The sequence below is a fragment of the Pyrus communis genome, chromosome 6 (assembly GCF_041283825.1).
Source record: "Pyrus communis isolate YQ-2024b chromosome 6, ASM4128382v1, whole genome shotgun sequence".
NCBI classification, from domain to species: Eukaryota; Viridiplantae; Streptophyta; class Magnoliopsida; order Rosales; family Rosaceae; genus Pyrus; species Pyrus communis.
Window position 1 is genome coordinate 4,590,095 of NC_142570.1, and position 12,254 is coordinate 4,602,348.

The 12,254-nt window shown below is 39.0% G+C and overlaps 1 protein-coding gene and 1 long non-coding RNA gene across 2 annotated transcripts; both read left to right on the plus strand.

Annotated features, from left to right (window-relative positions):
• Window positions 1-1,440: 1,440 nt before the first annotated feature.
• LOC137711588 (uncharacterized) lies at window positions 1,441-3,586 on the plus strand. Its single transcript, XM_068450841.2, has 4 exons — window positions 1,441-1,501; window positions 1,605-2,051; window positions 2,167-2,296; window positions 2,452-3,586. Exons 2-4 carry the CDS (start codon window positions 1,919-1,921, stop codon window positions 3,329-3,331), a joined length of 1,143 nt encoding a protein of 380 aa, XP_068306942.2. The 5' UTR covers window positions 1,441-1,501; window positions 1,605-1,918; the 3' UTR covers window positions 3,332-3,586.
• Window positions 3,587-8,711: 5,125 nt separating this feature from the next.
• On the plus strand, window positions 8,712-11,360 carry LOC148696138 (uncharacterized). The gene is made up of 5 exons (XR_015963807.1): window positions 8,712-8,849; window positions 8,944-9,054; window positions 9,586-9,652; window positions 10,529-10,601; window positions 10,895-11,360. It is a non-coding gene; the product is annotated as an uncharacterized LOC148696138 (long non-coding RNA).
• The last annotated feature ends 894 nt before the right edge of the window (window positions 11,361-12,254 follow it).

Here is a 12,254-nt window from a genome sequence, read left to right on the forward strand (position 1 = left end):
GTGATAAAAGTAATACCAACTTATATAGTTGAATTTCATCTTTATTGATTACTGCTCGAGTCACAATATGACGTAAGTAAAAACGTCACCTATGCATCATTAGTCAAAAGTAAAAGAAAAAAAATTTACTCTTAAACAATCAATAAAGAACTATACAGGCAAATTGATCTGATTTCAACTATTTTAGGTAGATTCGTACACTAATTAAGTTAGACTAAAAGAAACTTGCTACTGGCGGCAGGTCCAAAAGGGAGGAGAAAAATGTGAATGAAAAGAAGAAAAAAAAAGGGAAAAGGAAGTTGTCTGTTCTTTCGTTTTTTTTCTTTGTGGAATCTTTGGTTTTTTTCTTTCGTGTTGTTATGAAAAATACGTAGCTACCGCCAAGATTTTTCTAGTCCGACTTACGTAATAATTTATCTTTTATATAGTCAAATATATACACAAATGGAACCCACAGTTGATGCTCTGGTATACTGTCGGCGAACTTTATATTTTTTCCTGTAAATATTTATACAAAAACCTGAGTCATATTATATAATTTTCGAGTAATACTGCTTGGTGGTGGTTCGATAAGATTAATTATTATTTATAATTTCGATTTTGTCTTCCAATGCAGTATACAGTGTACAGTAGCTGGCAGTCATGGCTTAAATACTATTTATATGCAAATTGATCAAATATGAATATGTTCCAAATTCAGCAACAAATGGGAGAAGAAAGTATATTTGATTTCCCTTCTGAAGAAATTAATCGAACTGTAATCCTTGTATTTCTATATAAAAGTATTGATTCTTTTTGGTTCAAATGGGTATATAATATCATATACCCAAAAAAAAAAATGTTGGTGTAGGGTTTAAAGAAAGTTGAAGTTTCATCATAAAACCAATTAACAATATAAATAATAGTTCAGCTATTTCTTTTTCCTGATGTGGGATTGATGCCCTCAACACATCGCTTCACGTGTGATGAATTTTCAAGCCTAACAAGTGGACAACACAAATCGGGCGACTTTTTGGAGCACTTGTGGCCGTTGGGCATCACACGCGGGACAACATGCTTTGATATCATGAAGAAATTTGAGGTTCCACCATAAAATCACTTAGCAATATGGGGAGTAGCCCAACTACTTATAAGCATATGCAAGGTCTCATTTTCTTGATTTGAAATTAATGTTCTCAACAGTGTTAGACCAATTGGTAAGTGCAGTATGTCTATCTCCTTTCACCAAAATTCCAATCTCTTCTCGTAACTAAAATAATTTAGAATACCGCTTTATTAAAAAAGAAACTAAGGGGTTAAAAACTTAAAACTACTCATATACATACAGAGTAGGTGAGACTAATTAAGTGCAAAATTATGGATTGTTACACTAAACATACATACATACATACATACATATACACATACATATATATATATTTGCTCATGCTCAATTAAGTCAAGGTCTCCTATTCGTGTAAGCAACACAAAATTAAAGGACAACTCCTTTTGAGTTTATGAGGTTTTAAACCTAAACAACTTTTTCTTTCATATATTTTTATGAGTCCTATACATATAACTGTATTTTTCACTCATTTATATCACTTTTTTCTTGCAACTTGTAGAGATAGAGATATCTTAAAAACCAATCCAGTCCATTGTAAAAGCAGCAGCACCAGATTTGCGTAAAACCCACTTGATTGCTTCAACTCTCTCTCTCTCTCTCTCTCTCTCTCTCTCTCTCTCTCTCTCTCTAACTTGAATTCTAAGTATGATTTATCCCACTTTTCTTTAAATCATAAGAAATTAATCTTAAATTTCCTCGCTCTTACAACACAGACATATATTCTCAAACCCCATGTCTGGATTGTTGCTGTGATCAGTAGCTAACCTGCTAGCGGCTTACTATTTTCCGGACTTTCATCAGCACACAGGAAAAATGGGACGCCATTCGTGTTGTTTGAAGCAGAAGTTAAGGAAAGGCCTCTGGTCACCGGAAGAAGATGAGAAGCTCTTCAACTACATCACTCGATTTGGTGTTGGCTGCTGGAGCTCAGTCCCAAAGCATGCTGGTAATTCCCCAACTCACTTCAACTTTGCATTACGAAGTTCAGGTAATCGAACACTTCATCAAACGTTTGATGTATATATTTGTTTCTTTTTGTTCTTTTTCGGGTTTTTCATCAGGTTTGCAGAGGTGTGGAAAGAGTTGCAGATTGAGATGGATAAATTATTTGAGGCCTGATTTGAAGAGAGGAATGTTCTCACAACAGGAAGAGGATCTCATTCTTAGTCTTCACGAAGTTCTAGGCAACCGGTAACACTTTTAGCCACCTCATTCTGTGCCACGGATATCCGTGTTTATTGTCAATTTTTCTTGTCGCTTCGACTTGGAGCAATACTATAATCAACATTTTAAAACCCTAATGATGTAAATACTTGTTTATGCGACTGAATTGTGAATTTCATCAGGTGGGCTCAAATTGCAGCACAATTGCCAGGAAGAACCGACAATGAGATAAAGAACTTTTGGAATTCATGTTTGAAGAAGAAGCTAATGAAGCAAGGAATTGACCCAACTACCCACAAGCCACTAACTGAAGAAGAACTGAAAGAAAGGAAGAACATTGATTGTTCAGACCTAAAAGAGTCCTTGCCAATGCCAGAGCTTCCAGCTATGCCAATAACCATGGCTTCCCAAGGCCCAACATTTCTTCTCAATGATTCAAATTACTATGATGGAAATGGAGGAGTCCTCAACAATCCACAAGCCTCAAGAGCCTTTGATTCTCTATCTTATTTCGAGTACCAATCCGGTTTCGAGTCCCAATCCGGTTTCGAGTCATCATCAGCCTATAATTCAGATCTTGTTGCCACTCAATACCACCATACCAACATTAGACCTTATGAGTCAAGCTCAAATTTTGGGTTTACTTCAATGCCAAGTTTGGCAAATTCGGACCACGGAAGCATGTCCGGCACAGATTTTTCGGACAATTCAGCTTCGAGACTCAGCTCATTTTTCATGAATGAGGTTAAGGAAAGCTCGAGCAATAGCTCGAACGTCAGCAGCTATGCAGCAGGGTATCATATGACCAGCAACAACGGCAACAACGCAATCGAAAATGCGGCTTTTTCATGGGAAACAGATAACAAACTAGACTCTTTGTTTCAGTTTCATGTCAATGGGATAAAGTCTGAGGAAATGATCAAACCCACTAGTTCCTGGCAACAACAAGGGCAGCTTGTTCATCACCATGCTCAAAATTCAGTAGATTTCAGTAGCTATCCATTAACGTCGTTGTCAGAAGATCTAACAGGTGAAAATTTTGATGCTTTCCAGAATATTTGAAAATTGTAAATTCATTTTTAATTCTTTGGGTTTTTCATGGGTTTTTAAACAAATACACATCGATGTTGATAGTAACGGGGGAATTCATACTGGTGAAAAAAAAGGGTTTGAGATATTTGAGGATATTTTTTTTTTCACTTTTTATTGACAAGGTTGTTAAATTGTAATTTGCAGAACATTCTGTAATCTGTATTTTTATGTTTTCTTTTTTCAGAAAAAAAAAAAGTTGAAATAAGATGATCATGAGTGTAATTAGTTCTTTTTGTGGTCCTAATCTTTCCTTGTTGGTTAACTAATTATCATTAGAACTTGCTGTTTTCATGTCTCTGTTTTTTCTGCTTACCACAAAAGTGCTTTTCGAGCGGCCAAAACATCGCTATGCACCAAACAGCTGCAAACTAATCTGATTTTTTATTATTGACCCCATGACCAAACGATAGCTCATTATTGATGCTAACCCGTATGAACTGATCGTGCATGTATAATACACATATGCAAATATGTCTGTCTATATATATATGTATACATATTTATATAATGAGTGTATGAAATTAATTCAGTGTAGGTGTGTGTGTGGGGTTGGATTGAGATTGTGATATATTTCTTGAAACGCTGGCAGAGTTTTAAGAGGATTAGGCTGGGGCCTATATATACACACACAATATGTCAGGGATGCTGATTTTCTTGCCTTCAATCGCATCCCTCCAAAAGGTTTAAATTGTCACATAATGTGTTATCAATATATTATGTTATGAATATGCTTTAATTATGCTTTTAAGAAATCTGTCGGTCACTTATATTATAATACATACGAGTTAGTAACGGTGTGGCAGTCACTGCAAAAATCATTTTGCATTTAGAGTCTCTAGGGTTAAAAAAAAAAAAAAGTCTAAATTGCTTAAAGAACGAATACGATGGTAGACAGTGGGAAGCTTTCACAAGGGGCACCATATACCTTTAGGAAGATGCCAGTCAGCGCCGGCCATGACTTCCAAACTCTTGCATACACATGGAGCCCATGCATATATATAAGGGCTAATTTTGACTTTCAAAATCTGAGGGGCAAGACACATATGCCTGGTCAAAAATAATATGTAGAATGAATAATCCCTTCTCAAATAATTCTCTATAGTCTTCCCTATTCTTGTAGGTAAACAAGATACCTTAACCCTTAACACCTTATCCGTAGGCCATACCATTACAAGTACGTACTCAATCATATAGCCAATAGTGGGTCACGAAAAATGATCATAGAAAGCTATCAATCTGCTCTATATGAAGTAGAGCTAGTGTTTGGTGTTTCTCTTTTGGTTACGTTGGAGGGCCTCGAATTTTGAACCGTGAACTTAGCCTGGTCTTACCAATCATTTTATATTCGTTCTCATCACTAAATCAATTTGGGGAGTTTGTGTTTGTCTTATTTTGTGTTTGGTGTTTCTCTTCCGATGGCATTTTTACGAACCCATAACCAAAATCAAAAAGGGGATTTGAATTCCGATTACGGGGTATGCCTTCGCTTGCTAAATTTGGCGAATAAATAGAAAGGTGGGACCCACACAAAATAAGGAACTCAATTCCTCATTTTAGGAGGTGGTATTTCAATTCCGAGTGTATGGAGGAATTCAAAATCCATTTTTCTTACTTTTTATGCCCTTAAATATTTACTATAATTCCAATTTTGCTAGCCACCACTATCCACTACCTAGCAAACGACCTCTTTTGCTGGATTATTTTTCAAGAGGAATTCGATTCTGACTACTCCTCATTTCAACTCCTCCTTAATTCAATTCCTCCTCACTCTAATTCCTCCTACTTTGGTTACACTTACGTAAATGAGCCATCAGTGTAATGTTCAACTACTCATGTCTTAACCAATTGGTTCCTCCATTAGTGTAATCTTCCAAAGCTTCTAAAACCATGCATGCATATCGCATGACATATAGTGTGGGCTAGCTTGTCCCGAACTAAAAACTATATGGAAGGAAAACGAATTGAGAGGCATTGAAGACAATAACTTACACAAGACTATATGAATATAGTGCTGTGTTACCTAACAGATACTAGCCGTGACTCCTTCCTGCCCCATGATTTAAAACATGCAAAGAAAAATCACCCTCGTTGTGGTGGTGACAGTTATTAATTTAATACAAACTAAACATCAGTTATCATTGATTAAATATTCTTTTCTCTTTTCTTTCCTTTCCGTTTTCTGTTATGTTATATAATCCGTGAGATCACAGCTAAGCTGAAGTTGCTTGCTTCTTACTCCTGATCTAAACATCTAAGAGCATAATCACCAAGTCCAAACATTAATCAATTGTTACGTCAGTGATTATAAACAAATCACATCAAAACGAACTTAGGAATGGTATAATTAGGAATAACTACAATCTCCCCCTACTTTTTATTGAAATATATATAAGCATACATGTATATGTACAAGAATCTTGTAACTCAAGCCGTTAAAAGTATTTATTTTTGTATTTGTTGTACTGCGTTTGTATTCTTTCTCTCATTACTGCTTGTATGTATATATTTATATATATGCAAAACTAAAAGCTGAAGTGAACCGACTGCAGATATGGTGAAAAAGAATATCAATGCATGCATGAACCCAGAGAAAACAATGATGGTCTTCTTGTTGCACTTTTTCCCTTCAAGTAAAGATGAAAAGAATTTTGATAAATAAAAAATAAAAAAATAAAAAAAAGAAGATGAAAAGAATTAAAAATTCAAAGATATCAAGTACTACTGCTAATGTAGTGTACTGCTTGACCTTTTGGTCTGTTGGAACCCCCAGTCCCACATCGGACAGAGGGAGAAGAGATGAGTGCTTTAAATAGAAATACCCCTCTCTAATTAACACCGAGGCCTTTTGTGATAAAACCCCACACCTGAGGATTGTGCAGGTGGTTAAGTGGGGACAGTATCGGTGTTGTTGGAGTGGGCCCTCGGCCCGTCGACCTGAAAATTTCCACATGGTATCAGAGCCAGGGGACGGGCCCGTACTGCCACGTGATTGGGTGGGTCCCCATTGGCCCCGCGTGATTGTCCACGTAGGCCAAAGATGCCACGTGTTTGGGTGGGTCCCCATTGGCCCCGCGTGATTGGGTGAGTCCCGACATGGCTCCACGTGGTTGCCGATGTGTGGAAATTCACGAGTGACCCATAAGTGGGGTCCCTCGTGCGGGGGAGTGTTGGAACCCCCAGTCCCACATCGGACAGAGGGAGAAGAGAAGAGTGCTTTAAATAGAAATACCCCTCTCTAATTAACACCGAGGCCTTTTGTGATAAAACCCCACACCTGAGGATTGTGCAGGTGGTTAAGTGGGGACAGTATCGGTGTTGTTGGAGTGGGCCCTCGGCCCGTCGACCTGAAAATTTCCACATGGTCGAACAAAGATTTGTTCATGTGAACTTTGGAATGCATGCTTTAGCTAATGAGCCCTTTGAGACCAATATTAGTACGAACGGCACCCGACAAAGTAGGTGCTTGCTTTTGTGTAAGTAATTGAGTCATAATCGTGATTCGTGACATGTTTTACACATTCATCTGGTGGGTTTTGAATATTTCTCTACAGAGCAGAAATAAAAGCACAATTAGGTCAAGGGCTTTGAGCTTTTCTACTTGATTGGCCTGTCTGAGCACAAATTATGATGCCTCCAGCTAGTTCAACATTTTTCAGGAGCAATCTTTGAATCTGGTGCACAAAATCTTTGGAAATCTGAAAATGTAACATTTTTCACTTGCTGATAGAGCTTTCCAGATGCATGCATATATCTGGAAGAGTTTTATTAGCCATTGTAGCTTATAATTAGGATGGTGTTATCCACACGGAGTAGGATTCTCTCCCCTTCTATTACCATACCCTTCCATCCTCTCCTCTCACACTCTTCTTTTTGTCTTATTCTCTATATAAAAACAAGTCGTTTTGATATAGGTGCCTCATTTTTTAATTTTTTTTAGACTAAACATACACACCTTTTGAAAATTTGATCAAACATTTTCCTAAAATTTTGGTTATTAATTTCAATTTTTCACATAAGTTCAATTTTGTTTAGAGTTTTAGTTTTTCATGACTTTTCCTGAACATTTCGTTTTTTTTTTCTTTTCCTCACTATATTTATGCATTTATTATCCATATCTATGCATTTTTTTTATTGTTTGTTATAATTTTGCCTTTTTTTTTTTTTGTGAATATAGTAGAATATTTATAAAAAAAAATTGTCAGATTTTATTATTTAGAAGACCCAACACAAAATAAAGATTTGTTTGATTATATAGTTACGTCTAGTTACCTATAATATTGACACGTTTAGTTTTATAGTGGATTTGATTTTTTGTGTCGGTACATTTGGAATGTAAATGTACCAAAAGGGTTATATGATAGAGACATTTGGTTTTGTGGTACATTTGTGATTTTTTGTTTATTTGGTATTTTGGTACATTTGGAATTTACGTACCAAAAGGGTTACCTGACAATGGGCACATTTGTTTTTATGGTACATTTGAAATTTTGGTACATTTGGTTTCTCTGTATATTTGAAATCTAAACGTACCAAAAGGGTTACATAACAATGGGTACATTTGGTTTTATGGTACATTTGAATTTTTGGTACATTTGGTTTCTCGGAACATTTGAAATCTAAACGTATCAAAAGTCGATACTTTTGTTCTCAAATGTACCATAAGTATTAAGTATATTTTTTATATATCTATACGTGAAAATATATGTATTGAAGACTTTTTATTGAGACATTTTTAATAGAAAGAGAATTTTTCTTTTTTTTAAACACTGAGAATAAGGTAATGAGGAATTAGTTAATTAATTTTTTATTTTATTTTATTAAAAAAATGTCATTTAATGCATAGAAGGGGATTGACGAAATTAAATTCCTATATTATAGGCAATTAGTTGCTAAGCTACCTTATGCCTCTACATAAATGCATTTAAATTAATGACATGAAAATTAAATAAATAGAAAATTATTGAGATGGCAATTGATCAAAGCACCTTAATCAAATCTTTAAAAGGGATAAATGTTTAATCTAACAACTACAGAAAAGATATAGGGCATTCTAATTTTTCCTATAAAAAATTCAAAATAAGATGTAGACGTGGCGTAATCGCAACCGTTTAAATAGGAGGGGATGGAAGGGAAGAGAATCGTTGTAACATCCCGTCCCGAAACTAACGAAACGTACGTGTGAATTTACAATTTTACCCCCTAGCTGTTATTTTACGTGTATTTTTGTGTTGTGTGGTGTGGTAGGACCACACACAATCATACATTTTCTTTTTCTTCCCGGGATTCCCTCCCTCATTCCCTCACTCTGTCTCTTCTCTCAGTCTCTCTCTCTCTCTCTCTCTCTTCCTCCCCGAGTTCACCTTCTTCTTCTTCTTCTTCCTCTACACACGGACACACATACAAACCTAATCAAATCTTCACCAAACAAGAAACCAAGACCACCATCGTGTTCGTGGAGCTGAGAGGAGTTCAAAGGTGCCATTTTCAGGTAAGGAAAATACCATTTTCACGTCGATATCACGAGGTCCGATTTGAACACTGTTCATGCAAACCTAAACTAGCTTGTTTTTGGAATTTCTAAGCTTGTAGTTGTGCTTGTGAGGTCCCAAGGAGCCTCGGAGTAGTTCGTTGGGTGAATTTGGACGTCGGGATCGTCCTGTACGAAGTTGGCCGATTCTTGAAGTTGAAGACAGGTATGATCTAGCAATTTTTAGGCCTTAAAACTAGTCTAACGTGATTCTACTAGTCCTAAGCTTCATTTTGGTATAAAGAACGTGAAAAATGGTTGAAAAACGAAGGAGAAAACTTAGTTTGAAAATTACCCAGTTTTCCGGCGCCGTCGCCGGCGCCGGCGTCTCGCCGGAGAAGAAAGGAGAATATTCCGTTAAGTCTAACGGAATATTCCTAACGGCAGTGACAGAATCCGGTTAGATTTGACGGAATATTCCGTCAGTTAACGGAATATTCCTGACGGCGTCAACTGACGCCGTCAGTGTGCAGTGCACGTGGGCCGCGCGTGGGGGCGCGTAGGTCCGTGCGTGTTCAGGCGCGTGGGGGCGCGTGCGTGGTCCAAAAATTTTTCTAAAAATATGGGCGTGATCCTGAGGTTGTGTAGGTCACGTTGGTATATTCATTTGTCCAATTTGAGCAATGTATGAGAAGTTATTACGAGAAGTTGCTTAGGTGCTTTTAAATTAATGTTTTCGTAACTTTGTCGCGTATAGGTGATTCGTTTTCCGAGGACGAGCGTACGCACTCGAGGCAGGGGGGCTACGACCCTTCTAATTATCAGTGAGTGGGCTTTTGTTTTCCGTATATACCTATATACATATTAATTCCCAGAAATTAAATAGAAAAGGTTATATGTTTTATGCCATGCATCATTTGAATATTGTTTACGCATCATCACGTGCGTTGGTAGTTGGCATACATATATAAATGTGTATTTGGTGCTGTGGACGCACAGGTAAGTGCCAGGTAAGCGGTATTCATGTGGTTATGCATTCCTGTTTATTATGCAATAGTAGTTTGAAATGCTTAGAGAGCTCATAATCTGCACCCCCGGTGTTAGTGCTCCCGCCCAGGGCCAGGGCACAGTCCTTCACGTGATGTTCACCAGCACCACACGCTCGCCTTGGATCCAAGTTAGGTGCAAGCCTTGTCGTACAGACCACATTAGGTGGTTCCGACTCGTAGGTGACCCGCGATTATTCGCACAGTCTTCACGTGATCGTAGCACTAGAGCGTATATATTACACCCAGTCTTGTCGTACAGACCACGTTAGGTGGTTCCGACTCGTGTGCAGATTCAGATATTGAGTTGAGATTGAAGCTCTATATGCAGCCGTACAGGTCACGTTAGGTGACTCCCGGCTGCCAGATTATATATATTCGATGTGAATTACGCTTGAGCATTTATAATTGATTATGATATTCTGTAATGGCATATTCTCAAGCATGAATGGCATATTGCCAAGCATGAATGGCATATTGTGAGCATGAATGGCATATGTGGAGCATGATTGACATATCTATACATACGTATATATGTTCATTTTCTGGGAAGTATACAGGTTTTACGGCGAGGGGTTAGAATGTGTTTTGCTAAAGAGTTTTCAAAGAACTTTGTTTTTGCCCACTCACGCTTTTGTTTTTGCGCCCCTCCAGGTTCTAGTGGTCTAGCAAGTTCGGTGGTCTATCCCAGAGGGCGTCCCGGCATTTCTGACAGACACTCACCATTGTAGGGTCACCTTCGGGTGTACATATGTCGTATCTTTCCTTTTTCGACTGCTGTAGACTTGCTCTGAATTGTGTCTCACATACACTAGTACTTTGTATGCTATTAGGTTTTTAATGATTCGTACTTTTATATTACTATACCTTTAGCTTCCGCACGCGCACATGGCTACGTCACCTTCGCGTGACGGCCAGCATGCCCTGATCTCGGTCGGGGTGTGTCAGCTTGGTATCAGAGCCTAGGTTTGGCAGTCCTGTGTCTTTGTGAGTATTCTAATAGTTGGTGTCTTATGTCAGAATCATGCCGCCTCGTCGGGAACCACGTCGCTCAGATGAGTCTAGTTTTCCTGATCTTACTCAGTTGGGGGAAGTGATTGCTACAGCCCTTCAAACAGTGATGCGCCCTCCCCAGAGGACTCCTCTGGAGACTATGTATAACTTGAAGTTGGATAAGTTTAAAGGTAACGAGGGTCACGAAGGCGCAGAACGTTGGTTGGAACACATAGAGAAGACTTTCCGTGTGTTGCATAACCAGGGGAACCTTCCTATGGAAAGGTGGGTTGAGACAACCTCTTGGTTTCTGGAGATGGAGTCTGCAGCTTGGTGGGAGCAAGAACTTCGTAGGTTGACTCCAGCTCAGAGGACCGATTGGAATGTTTTCAAAGACGTGTTTCAAAGGAGATTTGTACCCCCTGAGTATATCGACCGTAAGAAACAGGAATTCACTGAATTGAAACAGCGAAAGATGACGGCTAACGAGTACTATCGTAAGTTCACTGATTTGTCTCGTTACTATCCCGATGTCGCTGGTAATCAGGCGGAGATGCTTCGTCGTTTTCGCTTGGGCACTAAGAAGAAATGGCGTTCTATGGTAACTACTACTCACTGTGAGTCATATCAGGAGTTCTATGAGATATTGTTGAGGGTAGAGGACTCTGAGAATATGTCAAGTGATAGTGACGAAGAGAAAAACGGCAATCAGAAGAAAGACGACAAAGGAAAAGGTCAAACATCGTTGGGGCCTCGCCAAACTCAGAACTTTAAAAGGGGTGGTGCAAGTTCAAGTTCGTCTAGTGGTGGTTTCAGTGCCTCTGGACAAGGACGTGGAGGTAGGTTTTATGGAGGTGCTCGAGGCCAGAGACAAGATGATGGTGGCCGAAACCGACTCCCATTTTGCCGTAGATGTAATAATCGACATTTCGGCGAGTGTAGGCGTGGCAACGGTGCTTGTTTCACGTGTGGGCAGATGGGACATAGAGCGGTGAATTGTCCCCAGGGTCAGCAACAGAAGCCGCAGCAGACCTTTATGCCGCCACCTGCACCGATTCGGCAAATCCAAGGTCCGAGTAATTATGGTCAAACAGGTAGAGGTGGTGCCTATCACTATCAGGGTGATGCTGTTCCCTATGCCCCGGGACCGTATCAGTACCCCCAGGACCCGTATTCACAAGGTGGTTATCCCCCGTATCCCAGCAACTACATGCCGTATCCTCCAGCTCCAACAAGTGGTTCTCAGTGGTACCAAGGAGGACAGTATCAGCAGGGTGAGAATGCCACTAGTAGTGCAGGGTCTTCGAGGCAGATGGGTCAGCCCAGTCAGGGGCGTGGAGCTCAAGGTCGCGGTGTTCAAGCGAGCAGAGGTCGTGGAGGACGACAG

What these genes read in the sequence shown, in the direction of transcription:
- LOC137711588 (XM_068450841.2), top strand. Translation starts at nt 1,919, where the DNA reads ATGGGACGCCATTCGTGTTGTTTGAAGCAGAAGTTAAGGAAAGGCCTC. An exon ending in CTCAGTCCCAAAGCATGCTG is followed by an intron (nt 2,052 to 2,166) that starts GTAATTCCCCAA and finishes GTTTTTCATCAG; the next exon opens with GTTTGCAGAGGTGTGGAAAG. An exon ending in CACGAAGTTCTAGGCAACCG is followed by an intron (nt 2,297 to 2,451) that starts GTAACACTTTTA and finishes GAATTTCATCAG; the next exon opens with GTGGGCTCAAATTGCAGCAC.